At 41.0% G+C, this 24399-nt stretch overlaps 1 protein-coding gene across 2 annotated transcripts in view; it reads right to left on the minus strand.

The window, feature by feature from the left end:
- The window catches only part of ift74 (intraflagellar transport 74), a 242813-nt gene that overhangs the window by 128929 nt on the left and 89485 nt on the right, over nt 1-24399 (minus strand). For both annotated transcript variants that reach the window (XM_073048695.1, XM_073048694.1), the window contains exon 8: nt 20755-20893. In XM_073048695.1, the coding sequence (XP_072904796.1) occupies nt 20755-20893 (139 nt within the window). The remainder of the gene's footprint in view (nt 1-20754; nt 20894-24399) is intronic.

The raw sequence follows: 24399 nt of genomic DNA on the forward strand, positions 1-24399 counted from the left end.
GGAGCTCTGTGGGTGGAAGTTAGGAAGAAGATGGGGTCAATAACTCTACTGGGTTTTTTTTATAGACCACCCAATAGTAACAGGGATAGCGAGGAGCAGATAGGGAGACAGATTCTGTACAAAGCTGTACTAATAACAGGGTTGTTGTGGTGGGAGATTTTAATTTCCCAAACATCGATTGGCATGTCCCTAGAGCGAAGGGTGTAGATGGGGTGGAGTTTGTTAGGTGTGTTCCGGAAGGTTTCTTGACACAATATGTAGAGAAGCTTACAAGAAGAGAGGCTATACTTGATCTGGTATTGGGAAATGAACCTGGTCAGGTGTCAGGTCTCTCAGTGGGAGAGCATTTTGGAGATAGTGATCACAATTCTATCTCCTTTACCATAGCTTTGAAGAGGGATAGGAACAGACAAGTTAGTAAAGTTTTTAATTGGAGTAAGGGGAAATATGAGGCTATCAGGTAGGAATGAGCTTAAGAAAGAAATTAGAAGAGCTAGAAGGGGCCATGAGGAGGCCTTGGCGGACAGGATTAAGCAAAACCCCAAGGCATTCTACAAGTATGTGAAGAGTGAGAGGATAAGATGTGACAGAATAGGACCTATCAAGTGTAACACTGGAAAAGGGTGCATGGAACTGGAGGAGATAGCAGCGGTACTTAATGAATACTTTGCTTCAGTATTCTCTACGGAAAAGGATCTTGGCGATTGTAGGGATCACTTACAGCAGACTGAAAAGCTTGAGCATGTAGATATTAAGGAAGAGAATGTGTTGGAGCTCTTGTAAAGCACCAAGTTGGATAAGTCACCGGAACCAGACGAGATATACCCCAGGCTACTGTGGGAGGCGAGGGAGGAGATTGCTGAGCCTCTGGAGATTATCTTTGCATCATCAATGGGGACGAGAGAGGATCAGGAGGATTGGAGGGTTGCAGATATTGTTCCCCTATTCAAGAAAGGGAGTAGAGATAGCCCAGGAAATTATAGGCCAGTGAGTCTTACTTCAGTGGTTGGTAAGTTGATGGAGAAGATCCTGAGAGACAGGATTTATGAACATTTAGAGAGCCATATTATGATTAGGAATAGTCGGCATGTCTTTGTCAAAGGCAGGTTGGGCCTTACAAGCTTGATTAAATTTTTTGAGGATGTGACTAAACACATTGATGATGGTTGAGCAGTAGATGTAGTGTATATGGATTTCAGCAAGGTATTTGATAAGGTACCCCATGCAAGGGTTATTGAGAAAGTAAGGAGGCATGGGATCCAAGGGGACATTGCTTTGTGGCTTGCCCACAGAAGGCAAAGAGTGGTTGTAGACACGTCATATTCTGCAATGAGGTCAGTCACCAGTGGTGTGCCTTTAGGGATCCGTTCTGGGACTCTTACTCTTCATGATTTTTATAAATGACCTGGATGAGGAAGTGGAGGGATGGGTTAGTAAATTTGCTGATGATACAAAGGTTGGGAGTGTTGTGGATAGTGTGGAGGGCTGTCAGAGGTTACAGCGGGACATTGATAGGATGCAAAACTGGACTGAGAAGTGACAGATGGAGTTCAACCCAGATAAGTGTGAAGTGGTTCATTCTGGTAGGTCAAATTTGATGGCAGAATATAGTATTAATGGTAAGACTCTTGGCAGTGTCAGAGGATCAGAGGGATCTTGGGGTCCGAATCCATAGAACACTCAAAGCTGCTGACTCTCTGGTTAAGAAGGCATATGGTGCATCGGCCTTCATCAATCGTGGGATTGACTTTAGGAGCCGACAGGTAATGTTGCAGCTCTACAGGACCCTGGGCAGACCCTGCTTGAAGTACTGTGCTCAGTTCTGGTCACCTCACTACAGGAAGAATGTGGAAACCATAGAAAAGGTGCAGAGGAGATTTACAAGGATGTTGCCTGGATTGGGGAGCATGCCTTATGAGAATAGGTTGAGTGAACTTGGCCTTTTCTCCTTGGAGTGATGGAGGATGAGAGGTGACCTGATAGAGGTGTATAAGATGATGAGAGGCATTGATCATGTGGATAATCAGAACTTTTTTCCAGGGCTGAAATGGCTAGCACCAGAGGGCACAGTTTTAAGGTGCTTGCAAGTAGGTACAGAGAAGATGTTAGGGGTAAGTTTTTTTACACACAGAGTGGTGTGTGTGTGGAATGGGCTTCCAGCGATGGTGGTGGAGGCAGATACGATAGGGTCTTTCAAGAGACTCCTGGATAGGTACATGGAGCTTAGAAAAGTAGAGGGCTATGTGTAACCCTAGTTAATTTCTAAGGCAAGGACATTTTCAGCACAGCTTTGTGGGCCAAAAGGCCTGTATTGTGCTGTAGGCTTTCTACGTTTCTATGTTTTATGTTTTAAATTGGAGAAATGCCAATTTTGATGGAATCAGAAAGGATCTAGCAAGTGTGGATTCAATGGGTTGTTTTCTGGCAAATGCCTAGTTGGTAAGTGGGAGGTCTTCATAAGTGAAATCTTGAGAGTACAAAGACCATAGAGAGGAGCAGAATTAGGCTACTTTGTCCATCGAGTATGCTCTGCCATTTCATCATAGCTGATCCAATTTTCCTGTTGGCCCCAATCTCATGCCTTCTCCCTGTATCCCTTCATGCCCTGACCAATCAAGAATCTATCAACCTCCGCCTTAAATATAAAAACTTAGGCTCCACAACTGCGTGTGGTAAAGAATTCCACAGATTCGCCACTCCCTGGCTGAAGAAATCCCTCCTCATCTTTGTTCTAAAAGGATGCCCCACTGTTCTGAGGCTGTGTCCTCTGGTCTTGGACTCTCCCACCACAGGAAACATCCTCTCCACATTCACTTTATCAAGACCTTTCGCCATTCCTTAGGTTTCAACCAGGCCACCCATCATTCTTCTGAATACCAGCAAATACAGGCCGAGATCCATCAAACACTCTTCATATGACAAGCCATTCAATCATGGGATCATTTTTGTGAGCCTCCTTTGAACCCTTTCCAGTTTCAGCTCATTTTTTCTAAGATAAGGGGCCCAAAACTGCTCACAATACTCCAAGTGAGGTTTCACCAATGTTTTATAAAATCTCAACATTACACCCTTGCTTTAATTTTCTAGTCCTCATGAAATGAATGCTAACATTGCACTTGCCTTCCTCATCAGACTCAACCTGCAAATTAACATTTAAGGAATACTGCACAAGTACTCCCAAGTCCCTTTGCACTTCTATTTGTTGTATTTTTCTCCATTTAGAAAATAGTCAACCCTTTCATTTCTTCTATCAAAGTGCACGAACATATGCTTCCCGACACTGTATTCCATCTGCCAATTTTTTGCCTATACTCCTATTCTAAGTCCTCTATAGCCTCTCTACTTCCTCAAAACTACCTGCCCCTCCAAATATCTTCATATCATCTGCAACCTTTCCCATAGATCCATCAATTCCATCATCCAAATTATTGACATATAACGTATAAAGAATCGATCCTAACACAGACCCGTGTCTGTGTTAGTCAACAATAGCCAGCCAGAAAAGATTGCCATTATTCCCACTCTTTGCCTCCTGCCAATCAGCCGCTACTTTATCCATACTAGAATCTTTACTGTAATACCATGAGCCCGTAGCTTGTTATGCCTATGTGTGGCACCCTCTCAAAGGCCTTCTGAAAATCCAAGTACCTAACATCAACCAGTGCTCCTTTGTCTATCTTCCCTGTTATTTCTTCAAGGAATTCCAACAGATTTGTCAGGCAAGATTTTACCTTGAGGAAACCATGCTGACTTCAGCCAATTTTATTATGTACCTCCAAGTACCCTGAGACCTCATCCTTAATAATCGACTCCAACATCTTCCCAACCACTGAGTTCAGTCTAACTGGCCTATAATTTCCTTTCTTCTGCCTCCCTCTCTTCTTGAAGAGTGGAGTTCTGGAACCATTCCAGAATCAGTGATTCTTGAAAAAAACATCACTAATGCCTCCATAATCATTTCAGGCACCTCTTTCAGAACTTTGGGGTGTGCACCATATGGTCCAGGTGACATCTACCTTCAGACCTTTCAGTTTCCCAACAACCTTCTCTTCTAGCTATGGCAACTTCACGCACTTCATGACCACTGACACCTGGAACTTTCATCATACTGCTAGTGTCTTCCACCGTGAAGATTGATGCAGAGTACTTATTCAGTTTGTCTGTCATTTCAAAGTTACTACCTCTTCGGCATCATTTTCCAACGTTGTCTGAATGCATTTTAAAATTTTCACCTCCTCTAGGACTATCATAATGAACTGATCCCAGTTGATATTGTGGAAATTTGAACTCCAATGAATGCATGCCCATTACTTTTAAGCCTCTCTACCATATGTCTACGTATCTGCTCCACTTTCTCCTGCTCACTGATAGGAAGCCTGTAGAATAGCCCAAGCAAGGTGATTACTATCTTCCTGTTCCTAAGCTCTGCTCATGTGACCACTTTTGAAGCATCTCCCAGAACATTCTCCTTCCCTACTACAATAATAGACTCCTTAAACAGCATCCACCTCCTATTTTCATCCATATATTGTCAGATCGACTTACTTTTCCTTCTATATTTGAGTTTACCACCTATATTTACTCTGTGTTCTTGTTCATTCAAATTAGGTAAATCAACAAATGAGTTAAATCTCTTCAGAACCTCTTATGTTCCTTGGATATCAATCTCAGGTTTTATCCATTCACGTAACCCAAGAATCTAAACTCTGGAGATATTTTCATAAATATTTTTCACATACTTTCTATTCAAATTGTGTATTTTCTCTACAATGTGCTGGCAAGAACTGTACCTAATACTGAACTAGCATTTTACAAATAGTCATCATAACTTTAGTTGTTCTGGTATGTTCTTATTGGTGATCACTGCCTGGCACTGTTAAAGAACAAAGATAACAGGCTTGCGCACAGCTAAACAGGAAAACGTTACTGAAAGTCTATCCTGTGCAGGCAAGCCAACATCCTGACAGAGTGTAGTAATCAGAAGCCAAGAAACACTTCAGTACTCTTCTAACGAAAACAAGCAATACAATTACTGAGGTGTGGATAGATGTAACTGCAAATAATGTCACATTTTATGATATAACTTAACACAGCCTCAAATGTGATCAGTTAGTCATCAAAATAATAGGGACTGAGTAAACTTTTCTGAAAATTTTACCAATGTAATCTACTTCTGTCTTCCAAGTTGTACAGGAATTCCCCAGGACTGCAGTTTCCTTTACCACCCTTCCTCAAAATTATATTCTATACATATTACAATGCTTTACCTTAATATTCCTTTGCACTTAATTATATGCAGGAAACACTGCTTCTCTTTCCACAGTTCACAGAAACCTACAATATTCATGGCACAGAAAATTATTTGGCCCTTTGTGCCCAAGCTGGATCTCTACTAGAGCAACACACAAATTCTACTGTCTAGCTCATTCCATAAGTTGCAACTTTTCCTTACGTTAATTATCCAAAACCCTCTTGAAGGCCATAGTGAACAGGTCAGGTCAGGGATGCGTCAAGGACATCATAGATCATGTCCACAACATTCTAAATGGGGAGGGTGAGCAGCCTGAAGTAATAGTACATGAGACCATAAGACATTGGAGCAAAATTAGGGTATTCGGTCCATCAAGTTCGCTCCGCCATTCCAAAATAGATGACGTATTAGGCCTCACAAGACTATCCTTCTGTCTTCTCTCCGTAACCATTGACACCTTGACTAATCAAGAATCTATCAACCTCTGCTTTAAATATAGACAATGATTAGGCCTCCACAGCCATCTTTGGCAATGAGCTCCACAGATTTACTCTAGTTAAAAAAAATGCTTCCTCATATCTGTTTTAAAAAGACATCTCTCTATTCTAAGGCAGGGCCTAGACTTCCCTTCTATAGCAAACATCCTCTGAACATCCACTGTATCAAGTCCTTTCAATATTTCAATGACATACCCCTTCATTCTTCTCAGCTCCAGTGATTACAGACCCAGAGCCATCAAATGCTCCTCATATATTAACTCTGGACCTGCAAGTTAACCTTTAAGGAATCCTGCACAAGGACTCCCAAGACCCTTTGAACTTCTGATTTTCTCCCTATTTAGAAAATAGTTTATACCTTCATTCCAACTAACAAAAGTGCATGACGGGACACTTATCTGCACTATATTCCTGCTGACCAGAACTAACAACAGTGAAAAAGAATGGAGGTGGACATGTTGTGAGTCTCTCTTTGTTGCTGCCATTTTGTGAACTGCTGGAACTGATTTCTTGCTCTGGGAAAATTGAATCAGAGTAATTGTAACGTTCTCGCTCGGGTGTGAAGTAACACCGAGGTAAACGTCGAGATAAACCAGAATCAATGCAAACGAGACCGCAGTAAGATTAACCATTTTCTGTTCACTCTTCATATTAACGCATGGTGAAAACTGTTAAAAAACAATACAAGATTGGTACAGTGTTTGTTTCCTTCTAAATATCACATTTACATTGTGAATACTTGCAAAGGTAAAACTACAATAACTACATTACATTAAAGTGCAGCATACAGTCGGAATCTAGCTGCTCCATTGGCTGGTTTAGATACACTTCAATACAAACTATCCCGACTCTTTAACTGACGAAAAGGTAAACCTTACCGACCGTTGTTACTTTTAACAGAATCGGCGTTAACATTTTAACTCGAAATATCGATTATCTAATGACTTACAGCGTTGCTTTCACTGTGTCTTTGGTGCATAGAGAGACCCTAGTCAGCGTTATGGTGGCACATGTGAGTGACCCCCACCCTTGCGTGAATCTCAAACCGGTAATTCCCCACAAGACGCGGCGAACCCGGATGTGACGTCATCGCAGCCGCGATGTATTACAGACAAATCAATTGATTTAAACAATCCTAACTTTAACTAAAAAAAATGCTAACAAATTACTACGCGAAAATATTATAAACTAAATAACTGCCATAAAGGCAGCACAGTAATGGAATATGTATGCAAGGAGTTTTCTGCTAATGACCTGCTAAACTTGAGACCATTCTCAGACAAGCAGCTGTTCACTATGTAAAGTCACCAGCTTGCATGAGGAGCAATCTGCAATCTCATTAGGCTCAGTATCTGGGTCACCTAGTTTGAACTAGTCAGAGTTGAAAAGAACAAAAGGCACGAGGTGGAGGACAAAGGCCATAGAAACATACTGGTTATAACCCTGGACCAGAGTCAATAAGAAGGTGACCCAAGTTGGTCAGCTGACCTCAAGCCAATAAGACTGAAGTGCAACATTTTAACTGGTGAGGAAAGAGTATAAGAATGACAGGCTTCGAATGCAAAAGAGGGACAAATCTCTGGAGACAAACCATCACAGATCACTGAAGTAAATAACCCCATGTCAGACATGTGATTAGTCTGGGTACACCTGGCCAGCGTAGAGTTCTTTCCCTAGTATTACCTTTTCTGTTCTTTGACTGTTCAGGAAGGTCAGGAAAATTTAGTAGATGTATACACGGGTATTGGGTTTTGTAAATTCACATGCTTTTTAGTCGGCAGTAAATACAGATTCTAACTGATTATTACAAGGTAATCCTTATAACAATCCCAAATCCCTTTGAACCTCTGATTTTTGAATTTTCTCCCTATTTAGAAAATTGTCTATGCTTTTGATGTTGTTATCAAAGAGCATGGCCAGATGTTTCACAACACTATATTCTATCCATTTTCCCAATCTGTCTAAATCCTTCTGCTTCCTCAACACCTCCTGCCCCTCCACGTATCTTTGTATCATCCACAAACTTGCCATAAAATTATCAATTCCATCTTCCACAGATGGACATATAACTTGAGAAGAAGCAGACCAAACACTAACTTCTGCAGAACACTATTAGTCACTGACAGCCAATCAGAAAAGGCCTCCTTGATTTCCACTCCTTGCGTCCTACCAGTCAGCCAATCTTATACCCATGCTAATATCTATGCTGGTCTCTTATCTTGTGAAGCATCTTGTGAGTAGCCCCTTGTCAAAGGCCTTCTAAAAATCAAAGACCTCTGACTCTCCTTTGTCTATCTGGCTTTTTATTTCTTTAAAGAATTCCAACAGATTTGTCCAGCAAGATTTCCCCTAAAGTATACCTGCTGACTTTGGCCTATTTTATCATGTTCTTCCATCCATTATAATGGACTCCAATATCTTCTGAACCTCTGAAGTCAGGCTAACTGGCTTATAATTTCCTTTCTCCAGCTTCCTTCCCTTCTTAATGGGTGGCATGAGATTTGCAATTTTAGAACCATTCCAAAATCTAGTCATTCTTGAAAGATCACTACTAATGCCTCCACAATCTCTTCAGCTTCCTCTTTCAGAACACTGGGCTATAGTCCATCTGGTCCAGATGACTTATCTACCTTAGACCTTTCAGTTTCCCAAACACATTCTCCTCATTAATAGCAACTACACTCACTTCTGCCTCCTGACACTCTCGAATTTATGGTATACTGTTAGTGTCTTCCACAGTGAAGACTGACACAAAATTCTACTTCAGGTCATTTGCCATCTCTTTGTCCTCCATTACTACCACTTCAATGGCATTTTCCAGAGGTCCAATATCCACTTTTGTCTCTCTTTTATTCTCTATATATCTGAAAAATGTATTGTATCTTTTTTATATTATTGGAGCGCTTACCTTCATCTTTTCTCTCCTTCTATCTTTTCAGTTGGTTTTAAAGCTTCCCAATCATCTACCTTTCCACTACATTTTGCTATATTATATGCCCTCCAGTTTGCTTTTATGCTGCCCTTGACTTCCCTTGTCAACCACTGTTGCCTCATCCTCCCTTTAGAATAGTTCCTCTTCCTTGAGAGGAAACTATCCTGCACCTTCCAAGTCGATCACACAAACTTCTAGCCATTCCTGTTCTGCTGTCATTCTTGCTGGTGTTCCCCTCCAATCAACTTGGCCAGCTTTTCTCTCATACTTCTGTAATTCCCTTTAATCCACTATATTACAGATACATCCAATTGTAGCTTCTCCTTCCCAAACTGCAGAGTGAATTCTATCACATTATGATCACTGCCTCCAAAGGATTCCTTTAATTTAGGGCCCCTAATCTGGGTCGCAACACTCAGAATTGCCATTCCACCAGTGGATTCAACCAAAAGCTGCTCTAATAAGCCATCTTTTAGGCATTCTACAAATTCTTTCTCTTGGGATCCAGTACCAACCTGAATTTCTCAATCTACCTGCATATTGAAATCCCCCATGACAATCACAACATTGCATTTTTACATGACTTTTCTATCTCCCATTGTAATTTCTTGTCATGAGCTGTGGGGCCTATTGCACCTGTATTTGTTGTCTTATCTAGAGTCTTTAAGCCCTTGTGCTTTCTGTTTAGTTTGACTGGCACAGGTTTTCTATGTACTGTGATTATTTAAAGCAGACTTCCATTAGCGCTTATCGCAAGGCCGCTGTGTTTTGAGAATGATTCATCTTGCGGTATCACTATTGATGTTCTGTGGGAATTCCTATGATAAAAACTCTTGTTTCTGTCTTTACATGGGAGTCTGTCATTTCTCCGCACCTGGTTCAGTCGTCTGTCAGCTCACACACCATGATATTTATTGCCACATCCTGGCTATTATTCAGAGGCCTGTTTATAACTCTCATTAGGGTCTTCTAACCTTTGGAGTTTCTTAACTTTATGCACAAGGATTCTACATCTTCTGATCCTATGTCACCACTGTCTTAAGGATATGATTTTGTTTTTTTATCAACAGAGACACCCCACCTTCTCTGTATACCTGCCTATCCTTTTGATGCAATGTGTATCCTTCAATGTTAACCTTCAAACTATGATATTCTTTCAGGCACGACTCAGCAATGCCCACAACATCATACCTACCAATCTCTAACTGCATACAAGATCATCTACCTTATTCCGCATACTGTGTACATTCAAATATAAAAACTTTAATCCTTTATTCATTATTCTTTTTGATTTTGACCCGTTACACTTTAACTCATCCCACCGACATCTATTTTGCCCTATCATCTGCCTGTCCTTCTTCACAGTCTCACTACACACTGTACCTAGTTGTATATCAACTGTCCCATTCTGAGCCCCATCACTCTGGTTCCCATCCATCTGCCAAATTAGTTTAAAACCTCACTAATACTCTAACAAACCTGCTACAAGAATATTAGACCCCTCGAGCTCAAGGGTAACCCATCCTTTTTGTACAGGTCATACCTCCCCCAGAAGATATCCCTAAGATCCAGAAACTGGAAACCATGCCCATAACATCAATTCTTCTGCCACATTCATCTGCCAAATCATCCTATTCTTACATTTACTGCCACTTGGGAGAGGCAGCAGTCCTGAGATTACCAATCCTCACAGAGGGATCAGAAGTAGAGAGAGTGAGCAGCTTCAAGTTCCTGGGTGTCAAGATCTCTGAGAAGTTACTCAGGAAACTGGCATAGCATATATGGAAGGAAGGGAAACAAGCAGAAGTGTCATGGAACATATAGAAGTTAAAAAGGAGGAGGTGCTTGCTGTCTTACAGCGAATAAAGGTAGATAAATTCCCTGGGCCTGACATGATATTTCCTTGGACCTTGCGAAAGACTAGTGTAGAAATTGCAGGGGTCCTGAACGAAATATTTAAAACGGGTGCGGTGCTGGAAGATTGGAGGGTAGCTCATGTTGCTCCATTGTTTAAAAAAGGCTCCAAAAGTAAACCAGGTAATTACAGGCCAGTGAGCCTGACATCAGTAGTATGTAAATTATTGAAAGGTGTTCTGAGAGATCGGATATATAAGTATTTGGACAGCCAAGGGTTGATTAAAGATAGTCAGCATGGCTTTGTGCATGGTAGATTGTGTTTAACGAATCTTGTAGTTTTTCAAGAAGGTTACCAAGAAAGTAGATGAAGGAAAGGCTGTGGATGTTGTCCACATGGACTTTAGTAAGGCCTTTGACAAGATCCCACATGGGAGGTTAATTCAGAAGGTTCAGACACTAGGTATCCATGGAGAGGTTGTAAACTGGATTTGAAATTGACTGTGTGGAAGAAGACAGAATGGTAGTGGATGATTGCTTCTCAAACTGGAGGCCTGTGACTAGTGGTGTGCCTCAGGAATCTGTGCTGGGACCATTGCTGTTTGTTGTCTATATCAATGATCTAGATGATAATGTGGTAAATTGGATCAGCAAGTTTGCTGATGACACTAAGATTGGAGGCGTTGTGGACAGCGAGGAAGGCTTTCAAAGCTTGCAGAGGGATCTGGACTAACTGGAAAAATAGGTCAGAAAATGGCAGATGGAATTTAATGCAGTAAGGTGTTGCATTTTGGAAGGGCAAACCAAGGTAGGACATAGACAGTAAATGGTAGGGCACTGAGGAGTGCAGAGGAACAAAGGGATCTGGGGGTTCAGATACTTAATTCCCTGAAAGTGGCGTCACAGGTAGACAGGGTTATAAAGAAGGCTTTTGGCATCCTGGCATTCATAAATCAAAGTACTGAGTATAGGAGTTAGGACGTTATGGTGAGGTTGTATAAGATATTGGTAAGGCCAAATTTGGAGTATTGTGTACAGTTCTGGTCACCTAACTATAGGAAGGATATCAGTAAGATAGAAAGAGTGCAGAGAAGATTTACTAGAATGTTGCTGGGTCTTCAGGAGTTGAACTACAGGGAAAGAACGAACAGTTTAGGACTTTATTCCTTGGAGCGTAGAAGAATGATCGGGGATTTGATAGAAGTTTACAAAATTATGAGGGGTATAGACAGAGTAAATGTGAGTAGGCTCTTTCCACTTAAGATTAGGAGAGATAAATACAAGAGGACGTGGCTTTAGGATGAAGGGAAAGGTTTAGGGGAAACATTAAGGGGAACTCCTTCACTCAGAGTGGTGGGAGTGTGGAACAAGCTGCCATCTGACGTGGTAAATGCGGGCTCACTCTTAAGTTTTAAGAATAAATTGGATAGATATATGAACGGGAGAGGTCTGAAGGGTTATGGACTGGGTGCAGGTCAATGGGACTAGTGGAATAAAGTTTCGGCACAGAATAGAAGGGCCGAATGGTCTGTTTTCTGTGCTGTAGTGTTCTATGGTTCTATGAAGATCTAACCTGGTCCCAACATATTGGTGCAGTTGTAAAGAAGTCAAGACAGCTCTATACTTCATTAGGAGTTTGAAGAGATTTGGCATGTCAACAAATACACTGGAAAACTTCTATAGATGTACAGCGGAGTGCACTCTGACAGGCTGCATCACTGTCTGGTATGGGGGGGTGGGGGCTACTGCATAGGACCAAAAGAGATTACAGAGGGTTGCAAATCTCGTCAGCTACATCTTGGGTACTAGCCTACAAAGAACCCAGGACATCTTCAGGGAATGGTGTCTTAGAAAGGCAATGTCCATTATTAGGGACCTCCAGCAACCAGGGCATGCCCCTTTCTCACCATTACTATTAGGTAGGAGGTACAGAAGCCTGAAGGCACACATTCAGCGATTCAGGAACAGCTTCTTCCCTTCTGCCTTCCAATTCCTCAAAGGACATTGAACCCTTGGACATTTACCTCACTTTTTTTTAATGTACAGTATTTCTGTTTTTGCACTATTTTTAATTTATTCAATATACATATACTGTAATTCATTTCCTTATTTATTATTTTTTCTTCTAGATTATGTATTTCATTGAACTGCTGCTGCTAAGTTAACAAATTTCACGTCACATGCTGCTGATAATAAAACTGATTCTCATTCTGATTCTAATAATTCTGAAGACCTTCTTTGTTGAAATTTGGATATGTTCCTAGATAGCACATTTCATTTCCCTAATTGCTTACCCTTTTGCTCCTAATATATTTGTAGAATGTCTTGGGTAACTCGTATAGCTCACTTCATATTATGTTTTTGCCCTCCTAATTTCATTTTAAGCTTACTTCTGCTTCCCTCATACTTCTTCAGTTATTTGCTTGATCCCAGCTGCTTAGACCTCTCATACCCTCCTACTTTTTCCTGACTGGAAATTGAACCTCACTAATCAAGGTTTCTTAATCCTGTTAGCCTTGCCCTTACTCTAACAGGAATATTCTGTCCCTGAACTCTCCAGTCCTTTTACTACTTTGAAAGCCCCCCCTGCCATATGACACTTTAACGGTAAGCAGCTATTCGTGAACAACTTTTTCAAGTACTTGTCTGATGCCTTCAGAATTGGCATTCTCCCAATTTATGACTGTAATTTATGGACCAGTCCTATTCTTTTCCCATAAATATTTCAAAACTAATAAAATTATAGTTACTGGTGCCAAAGTGCTCTGCCACCGACATTACACTCATTTGCTCTGGTTACGATCATTTGCTGTGACTCACTTCCCAACAGGACATCTTGTGTTCCCATCCCTGTGTGGCAATTGACGTATTCTTTGGATAACAGTTCTGGGCACATTTAACAATCTCTGTCCATTCAAGCCCAGTACCAGTCAATATGAGGAAAGATTAAATCACTGAAAAAAATAACCTTATTATTCTTAGAGCCATTTGTGAATTCCCCACATATTTGAACAGAAAACACAGAGCGAAACAGCACTTGACAAAACATTCAGCCCTCGATGCCGTTCTCATCTTGATGCCAATTTATACTTAATATTCTCTTCCTGTTCATGATGCATATCCCTCCATTCCGCTCATATTCATGTGTATACCAAAAAGCCTCTTAAATTCCACCAAACTGCCTGTTTCCACTACTACCCACGAGAGCACATTCCAGTCACCTACCTCATTCTGCATAAAATCCACTGCATCCCCATTAAACAACCCCCCTGCATTATATATACAGACTATGCATGCACTCTGGTATTTGACATTTCTGTCTTGGAAAAAATGCTTCTATCTAACTTATCTATGCCTATAATTAAAAAACCTCTGGGAGTTCTTCCCTCAGCCTCTGATGCTCTAGTGAGAACAACCCAACTTTGTCAAACTTTACCACCTACCTCATATCCTCTAACCGAGACAGCATCTTGGCAAACCTGTTTTACACCCTTTCCATTGTCTACAACAAGTTTCTATAACAATGAGACCAAAGCTGCACACAATACTCCAAGCGCAGTAAAAACGAAGTTTTATAAAGCTGTAACATAATTTCCCAAATCTTATCCTTAACAAACCTATCAATGAAGACAAGCATTCCATATGTCGTTCTCATCACCTTCTGTACTCGCACAGCCACTTTCAGGGAACTATGAACCCGGACTCAAAGATCTATCTGTACCTCAATGCTAAGAAATTGCCCATCATTAATGAGATACTTTCTCTTATTTAACCTCCCAAAGTGCAACACCTTACTTTGCCTAGATTAAATACCATCTGCTACTCCTATCCCCATATCTGTAACCGATCTATTGTATATCCCACTTTATTCTTTGATAGTTCTTTACAATGTCCAAATATCCATCAATCTTCAGAGTCATGTACAAACTTGTTAATCCACCCATTTACACTTTCATCCAAATCATGGATATACCTGCATATCACAAACAATTGAGTTTGCACCACCAATCATTGCAGAACACCACTAGTTACACACCTGCGGCCAGGTTAGTAGCCTTCTATGGACAAAGACAAACTCACTGAAAGAAATTTTGTAAGACAGGAGTTACTTGTATTTTGAGCACTGATCATGAAATCATATTTAACGAATGGCACTTTGTTTCTTTTTAAGGGGTAACCAAGAGGATTGACAAGAGCAGGCTGCAGATGCTGTCTACAGGGCAAGGTCCCTAAATGTTAGATCACATGGGTTCTAGGATGAATTATCAAATGAGATACATAACTAGCTTGATGGGAGGAGACTGAAGGTAATAGTAGAGGCACAACAACACACACAAAATGCTGGTGGAACACAGCAGGCCAGGCAGCATCTATAGGGAGAAGCGCTGTCGACGTTTCGGGCCGAGACCCTTCGTCAGGATAGTAGAGGGCTGTTTTTTTTCCAAATTGAGACCTTTGAAGAGCTTTGTGCAGGAGGAATCAGAGTTGTATCATTTGTTATTTGACATGCACATTAATGAGGAGTAAAACAAATGCAAGAGAACACCCAAGAGGGAGATCTGGAGGGCAAAAATACAGCAAGAGGTAGCTCTAGCAGCCATTGCTGCTCTGCAGTCATCCTTGCTAGTGTCCCCTTCCAACTCCTCTCTTATGACGCTGTAATACTGATACATCTGACTCTCGCTTCTCCCTCTCAAATTGCGGTGATCACTGCATCCCAAGGCTTCCCTTACCTTAAGCTCCCTAATCAGAAACAGATTTATTATCACCAGCATGAGTCGTGAAATTCATTAACTTAGCAGCAGCAGTTCAATGCAATACATAATCTAGCAGAGAAAAAATGCTAGAAAATCAAGTAAATCACTTACATATATTGAATAGATTTTAAAAAACATGCAAGAACAAAAATACTGTATATTAAAAAAAAGTGAGGTAGAGACCAAAGATTCAATGTCCATTAGGAATCGGATGGCAGAGGGGAAGAAGCTGATCATGAATTGCTGAGTGTGTGCCTTCAGGCTTCTGTACCTCCTACCTGATGGTAACAGTGAGAAAAGGTCATGCCCTGGTTGCTGGAGGTCCTTAATAATGGACGCTGCCTTTCTGAGACACCGCTTCCTGAAGATGTCCTGGGTACTTTGTGGGCTAGAACCCAAGATGGAGCTGACTAAATCTACAAACTCCTGCAGCTTCTTTCGGTCCTGTGCAGTAGCCCCTGCATATCAGACAGTGATGCAGCCTGTCAGAATGCTCTCCCCGGTACAAGTATAGAAGTTTCTGAGTGTATTTGTTGACATGCCAAATCTCTTCAAACTCCTAATATAATATAGCTGCTATCATGCCTTCTTTATAATTACATCGATATGTTGGAACCAGGTTAGATCCTCAGAGATCTTGACACCCAGGATACTTGAAGCTGCTCACTCTCTCCACTTCTGATCCCTCTATGAGGATTGGTATGTGTTCCTTCGTCTTACCCTTCCTGAAGTCCACAATCAGCTCCTTCGTCTTACTGACGTTGAGTGCCAGGTTGTTGCTGAGGCACCACTCCGCTCGTTGGCATACCTCACTCCTGTATGCCCTCTCGTCACCACCTGAGATTCTACCAACAATGGTTGTATTGTCCGCAAATTTCTAGATGGTATTTGAGCTATGCCTAGCCACACAGTCATGTGTATACAGAGAGTACAGTAGTGAGCTAGGCACACACCCCTGAGGTGCGCCAGTGTTGATCATCAGTGAGGAGGATATGCTATCACCAATCTTCACAAATTGTGGTCTTCCAGTTAGGAAATCGAGGCTGGAAAGTCCAGTTTAAGTTGGTGGTGAGGAAAGTAAATGCAATGTTAGCATTCATTTCAAGAGCATTAGAATATAAAAGCAAGGATGTAATGTTGAGACTATATCAGGCACTGGTGAGGCCTCACTTGGAGTACTTTGAGCAGTTTTTGGTCTATCATTTGAGAAAGAATGTGCAGACACTGGAGAGGGTTCAGAAGAGTTCACGAGAAACATTCCAGAAATTAAAAGCTTATCATAAGAGGAAATGAGGGGATCTCATTGAAATCTATTGAATGTTGAAACACCTAGATAGAATGGATTTGAAAAAGATGTTTCCTTTGGGTGGGAGTCTAATACCAGAAGGTACAGCCTCTGAATAGAGAATTCAGAATAGAGATGAGAAGGAATTTTTTTAGCCAGAGGGTGCTGAATATATGGAATTTGTTCCTGTAGGTGGTTGTGCAGATTAGGTCTTTGGGTGTATTTAAGGCGGAAGTAGCTAGGTACTTGATCAAGGTGTGAAAGGTTACAGGGAGAAGGCAGGAGAGTGGAGTTAAGAAAAAATGGATCAGCCGTGAGTAGCATCAGTAGTATCAGGAAAGCTTAAATTAGTTTTGCAGGGGGCTGGGATCCAGAGCCCCAGGTCATTAAGGGAAGGATTGGACCAAAAGGTAGATCTCAAGGTTAAGTATTGAAATGGAAAATCAAAATAACATGTATTATGGTTCAGATAGTTTGAAGTGTGCATATTTTAATGCTAGGAGTATTATGGGTAAGGGTGGTGAACTTAACAGCATGGTTCAGTACATGGAACCATGATGTTGTAGCTAATACTGAAACTTGTTTGAGTGCTACACTCATAGCTACAATGAGGGGATACATAATGGAGGGGTCAGAAACAGTCTATCTGAGTGGAAGTCAGGAACAGGAAGGGTGCAATCACACTAATGGGATTGTACTACAGACCACTTAACAGCCACCAGGACACTGAGGAACAGATAATGTAATCAGATTAAGACAATCAGTCGATGTTCTCTACCTGGATTTTCAGAAGGCCTTTGACAAGATACCACACATGAGGCTGCTTAACAAGCTATGAACCTATGAGAATTACAGGAAAGATTCTAGGATGGATAAATGAGTGATTGATTGGTAGGAAGCAAAGAGTGGAAATAAAGGGAGCCTTTTCTGGTTTGCTGCCAGTGACTAGTGGTGTTCCACAGGTGTCTGTGTTGAGACTGATTTTTTTTACATTATATGTCAATGATTTGGATGATAGAATTTATGGCTTTGTTGCAAAGTTTGCAGATGATACAAAGGTAAGTGGAAGGGCAGGTAGTTTTGAGGAAATAAGGAGGCTACAGAAGGATTTAGACAGATTAGGAGAATGGGCTAAGAAGTGGCAGATAGAATACAGTGATGGGAATTGTATGGTCATATGCACTTTGATAGAACTGAAAGGTTTGACTATTTTCTAAATGGAGAGAAAATACAAAAATCCTAGGCACAAAGGATTTGGGAGCCCTTGTGCAGGATTCCCTGAAGGTTAATTTGCAGGTTGAGTCTGTGGTGAGGAAGACAAATGTGATGTTAGCATTCATTTCAAGAGGACTAGAAAATAAAAGCAAAGATGTAATGTTGAGTCTTAATAAAACACTGCTGAGGCTCACTTGGAGTATTGTGTGCTGTTTTGGGCCCCTTATGTTAGAAAGGATGTGCTGAAAATGGAGAGGGTTCAAAGGAGGTTCACAAAAATGATTCCACGATTAAACAGCTTGTCATATGAAGAGCGTTTGATGGCTCAGGGCCTGTGTGCACTGGAATTTAGAAGTATGAGTGGTGACCTAATTAAAATCTAATGAATGGTGAAAGGCCTTGATAGAGTGGATGTCGAGAGGATGTTTCCTATGGTGGGAGAGTCTAAGACTAGAGAACACAGCCTCAGAATAGAGAGGCACTCTTATAGAACAGAGATGAGGAGAATTTCTTTAGCCATAGTGGTGAATCTATGGAATTTATTGCGACAGGTAGCTGTGGAGGCCAATTCTTTATGTATATTTAAGATAGAGGTTGATAATTTCTTGATAGGTCAGGGCATGAAGGGATACAGGGAGAAGGCAGGATATTAGGGTTGAGAGGAGAGATGGATCAGCCATGATGAAATGCAGAGCAGGCTCAATGGGCCAAATGGCCTAAGTCCGCTCCTATATCTTATGGCCTTATGAAGGAAATGTGTTAAAATAATAGGTTGCTTTCTTGGGGGCATTTCAACTTCCCCAATATAAACTGGGACCTTCTTAGTGTAAGGGGTTTAGATGGGGCAAAATTTTGTTAAGTGTATCTAGGAAGGTTTTTTAAATCAATATGTAGATGGTCCAACGAAAGGAGGGGCCGTACTGGACCTGGTGTTGGGTAATGAGCCTGACCAGGTGACTGAGCTTTCAGCGATGAACAGTGACCACAACGCCTTACCTTTCAGGATAGCAATAGATAAGGATAGGTATGGTCTTTGCGGGACAGCTTTAAATTGGAGTAAGGCACACTACAAGGGCATTAGGCAGGCACTAAGAGAAGTTAATTGGGAACATTTTTTTCTGGTAAATCCACACTGACATGTGGAGGGTGTTTAAAGATCAATTGCACAGAGTACGGAAAAGTATGTTCCTTTTAGAAGGATGGACGGGGATGGAAAGGTAAAAAAACTTTGTCCAGAGAGGTGATGAGTTTAGTTTAGAAGGAAAAGGAAAAGTATGTAAAGTTTCTGAAGTTAGGATCAAACGGAGCACATGAGGAGCAGAAAGAAGCTAGACAAGAACTTTGTTACTGGGTGCATTCACTGTTTTGTGGCAAGTTTGTGATTAAACTAGAGAAAGTGTAGAAAAGATTCACAATAATCTTGCCAGGATTAGAGGTTTAGAGTTATAAGAGTTAATTGGAAGATGTGAGTTGTAAGGAGACATTGAATAAACTAGCTCTGTTTTTTGGGAGTGAAGGAGACTGTGACATGACAGAGATATATAAATTATGAGAATTTTATTTATTTAGAGATATAGTGTGAAACAGGCCCTTCCGACCCAATGAGCAGCACTGCCCAACAACCCAACTATTTAACCCTAGCCTAATTACAGAACAATTTACAATGACCAATTAAACTACTAACCAGTTCATCTTTGAACTGTAGGAGGAAACCAGAGGAGCTGGAGGAAATCCATGGAGTCACGAGGAGAACGTACAAACTCCTTAGAGGTGGTGCCAGAATTGAACTCCAAACTCTGGAATGCTCCAAGCTGTAATAATGTCACACTAACTGCTACACTACCATTCCTGGTAATCAATCATTTTAAGTTCAATCCCCACTCCCATTCAGACACGTCGCTAATGGCTTCCCTTACTGCCATGATGAGGTTTCTAACAGGTTGGAAGAGCAACACCTCATATTCCATCTGGGTAGCCTCAAACCTGATGGCATGAACACTGATTTCTCAAACTTAGTAACTTGTCTCCTTCCCCTTCCCTCTTCACCCATTCCTCACTCTGGCTCCCCATTTAGCTCTTCTCTTCTCCGCAACCTGCTTATCACCTCCCCTGGTACCCCCACCTTTGCCTTTCTCCCATGGTCCACTCTCCTGTTCTACCAGATTCATAGACAGGATAGATATCCTGAGTCAATTTCCCATTTTACAGGTGTTAAAACTGGAGGGCATAGGTTTAAGAAGAGAGGGAGGAGTTTTAAGTTGAGAAGAAAAGGTTTAAAGGGGATCTGAGGGATAAATTATTCATACAAAGAGCAGTTGGTACATGGAATAAGCTGTTGGAGCTGATAGCAGAAGGCATCTGGACAGTTACCTCAAAGAACAAGGCTTAAAGCAATACTGTATTAATACAAGGCACGTAGGATTAATCTACATAGGCATGATGGTCAGCAACAGACACAATGGGTTAAAGGGTCTGTTTCAATGCTATACAACTCTATGACTACCATGAATTTGTTTCCTCAGCAAGTAATGGAGGACGAATCAGTGAACATTTTCAAGACTGAGATTGACATATTTTAATCAGAGGGACAAGAAAGATTAGGGGAAGCAAGAAAGAAAATGTTGATGAAGCTGTTATCACAATAGCCATTATCTTGTAGGGTAAACTAATTGGTGGAAATGTACATAATTCAGAACCACTGACATGGAGCTGGAATTTCACTTTAAGAGGCTGGTCTGATGTGCTGATGTAACTACATAAAGGGTTTTTAGTGTGCTTTGTGTTCAGATTTTGGAGCTCAATAAAATGTGTTACTTTTTTTCTTAAACATAAAACACCTCACTGAGTTTTATTGGCAAAAACCTACAATCTTACTGAATGCTTTTAGTGATAATATATAGCTTAGCACTTTCCTAGCACTTGATTCCTTTGGTCATCATTTGCATTTAGTTTAAATTACCCACCTCTAATAGATGCTCATTAGTTGCTTTCATCTTTCTGAATTTAGCTTGTTTATCTTCTCCCATATTTTTGATTATGGTATCCGCTGCTTGTTTCTCTTGATCAATTTCCACATCAATAACTTTAATCAGGTCTTCTTTCCTTTATAAAAGAAAGGAACACAAACTTTTACTCTATCACAATATATAAAAGCAACAACTTTAAAAGGAATTTTTGACTTGCAACAGGTGAAGTAGCATTTGTGGAAGTAGAGCAGAGTTAAAATTCAAGCCAATAATCCAGGATTTTCTCAGAAAATGAACTTGGTATTATGATTTTAAAATATGCCTGCTTAAGGTGACATTATTCACATGGTGATCATTAGTTCGTTGAACTATAAATCAGAATTATTGGCCACACTATTTCAACTGATTGTGACTGACATAATTTACATGTAATTATCTTCAAATCACAACTATTGTGGAAATTGCAGCAAAGCTGGATTTAAAATAGTGTACAAAAAGAATGGAATGTAGATACTTTGTATAGCTATTCCATGTATTGGAAATCACTAAGACAACAGCCAAAATAATAAGCTGACAGAGACAGTGTGCAGATATAGTGCAATCATCCAGGCTGAATAGATTCTAGGGCAACACTTACTACTGGACAGTTATTTTACAAATTCTTATGTATTATTGCCCTTCAATATGTTGACTTAATTGGTAAGTAACACCAAAAATACGTATTATGATTGGAACTACAATACACAAATGATTGGATTCAGAATGCAGAAAGTTTTTATTTGATTAATATTTGCTTCCAACTAGTCAATTTCTGTATAAAAATGTAATTTCTTTGTTCAAACTTCAGAACAGTGTGGTGACAGAGTTACACTTATTTCACACTGTCAAGACCTTCTGAGTGAAGTTTCCCCTCATGTTCCCCTTAAACTTTTAACCTTTCACCCGTAGTGCATGCCCTCTAGTTGTAAGTGGCAAGAGCTTTCTACACAATCCTATCTACCTCTGCTGCCACTTTCAATGAATTATGGACCTGTATTCCCTTTGTTGTACTGTACTTCTCAATGTTTACTGTGTAAGACCTTGCCTGTGAAGGATCCTACCCTTAACAGTGTACTGTCTCCTTGCATTTGCCCTAACAAAGTGCAGGACCTTACATTTATCTGGGTTAAACTCCATCTGCCATTTATCTGCAACTGATCTATATCATGTTGTATTCTTTGCCAATCTTCTACACAATGCACAACTTTACTAATCTTGGTATCATCAACAAACGTACTAACCCACTCACTACATTTTCACCCAGGTCATTTATATACATGACAAACAGCAGAGGTCCCAGCACAGATCCCTGCAGAACCTCTCTAATTACAAACCTCCCACTCAAATAAGTCCCTTCAACCACACCCTGTCTTCTATGTGCAAGCCAGTTCGAAATCCAGTCAATTTGCCACAGACCCCATGCATCTTAATCTTCTGTATTAGCCTCCCATGAGGGACTTTGACAAATGCCTTACTAAAATCCATGCAGACAACATCTACTGCCTACCCTCATCAAACTCTCTCATCACTTTGTCAAAAAACTCAATCAAGTTCGTAAGGCATGACCCGCCACTCATAATGGCATGCTGACTCTCCCTAATTAGACCGTGGATTTCTAAATACTGATATATCATATCCCAAAGAATTTTCTCCAGCAAATTCCCTACACTGACCTGGGACTCACTTGTCTATAGATCCCAGGATTTTCCCATTTTCCCTTCTTAAATAGAAGTACAACATTAGCCATTTGCCAGTCCTGCGGAACCTCACTTGTGGCTAGAGTCGACAGGAAGATACTCAAACCACCCCAACGCTTTATAAAGTCAGCACTGATCTCCTGGTCCTCCATATCCTTCTCCTTAGTAAATACTGAAGCATAGTACCAAATAAATACCCTACTCAAATTCTTTACATCCTAACAAATGTTTCCCCTTTTATGCCAGAGTGGTCTCACAGTCTCCCTAGCTCTTGATGTAGGTATAGAATGTCTTGGGATTCTCTTTAATCCTCCTTGCCAAGGACTTTTCATGAACACCCCCCCCCCCCCCCCGGCTTTCCTAATTCCTTTCTTTAGTTCTTTTCTTGCTTCTTTATACTCAGCATGTGCTTTGTTTGATCCTAACTTCCGAATCATTACATACTTCTCCTTTTTCTTCTTGACCAAGTTGATCACCTCTCTGGACATGTAAGGTTCTTTTATCTGTCCATCCCCGTCTTTCCTCCTAACAAGAACATACCTTTCCTGTACTCTGTGCAAATGATCTTTAAACACCCTCCTGATGTGGACTTGCCAAAGAACAGGTGTTCCTAATTAACACTTCTTAGTTCCTGCCTAATGCCCTCATAGTTTGCCCTACTCCAATTTAAAACTCTGCCGCAAGAACCATATCTATCTTATAGCTATCCTGGAAGCTGAGGAGCTGTAGTCACTGTTCACCCACTGAAAGTTCAGTCACCTGGCCAGGCTCATTACCTAACAGCAGGTCTAGTGTGGCCCCTCCTCTCATTGGACCTTCACATATTGATTTAAGAAACCTTCCTGGAGATACTTAAATTCTGCCCCATCTAAACCCCTTGCACTAAGAAGGTCCCAGTTTATATTAGGGAAGTTGAAATCCCCCATGACAACAATCCTATTATTTTAACACATTTCCTTAATCTGATTACATATCTATTCCTCAATGTCCTGGTGGCTATTAGGTGGTCAGTAGTACAATCCCATTAGTGTGATTACACCTTTTGTATTCCTGAGTTCAACTCAAATGGTCTCAGTGTCTGACCTCTCTATTATGTCTCCCGAGTGTAGCTGTGACAATTGTCCCTGATTAGTAATGCAACTCCAACCACCACCCTCTCCTCCACCTTTTACCTTCACCTCTATCTTTTCTAAGTCTTCAAAATCCTGGTAGATTAGCCACCCATTCCTGCCCTCTCTCAATGAAGCTGTTTCATGTATCATTACTACATGTACTGATCCATGCTCCAAGTTCATCACCCTTACCCATAAGACTCCTAGCATTAAAATACAAACACATCAAACTATCCAACCCATTATACCTATTATTTTGATTTTACCTTTCAATACTTTCCCTGACATCTACCTTCTAGTCTGATCCTTCCCTTACTGACTTGGGCTTTAGCTCCTAACACCCTTGTTATGACCCCAGCCCCCTCCGTTGTGAGAATCGCAAGAGCCCTAGTGAAGGGGGGGGTCAATGACCCAAGAGAAGAGAAAGATATGTGCGGTGTCCCTCGTTTCATGGCGAGGCAAAAGCTGGCGACTGTGGTCATTGTCTCGTGGAGACACCTTTGTGAATTGGGAACTGTACTACGTGTATACCCTCAGGGCAACGTGGGTGGAGAGACGGAGAGAGATTGCATCATCCCAACCTGATTGACATCTGAGACCCCGTGAGTTCAGATAAAAGAGGGGTTGTAAAGACAACACCAGAAGACACGCTAGAAATCCTGTGACAGCGTTTAATAGCGACAGCCGGTGGGGGGGTTAGTGTGCATCTTTTCCTTGCCTGGGATTGGCAACCTCACCACGGAAGAACAGCTTAGCTACAGGAGAGGCCCCAAGTGAGCGGCCATTCCCCAACG

Source organism: Hemitrygon akajei, chromosome 6 (assembly GCF_048418815.1).
Source record: "Hemitrygon akajei chromosome 6, sHemAka1.3, whole genome shotgun sequence".
NCBI lineage: Eukaryota > Metazoa > Chordata > Chondrichthyes > Myliobatiformes > Dasyatidae > Hemitrygon > Hemitrygon akajei.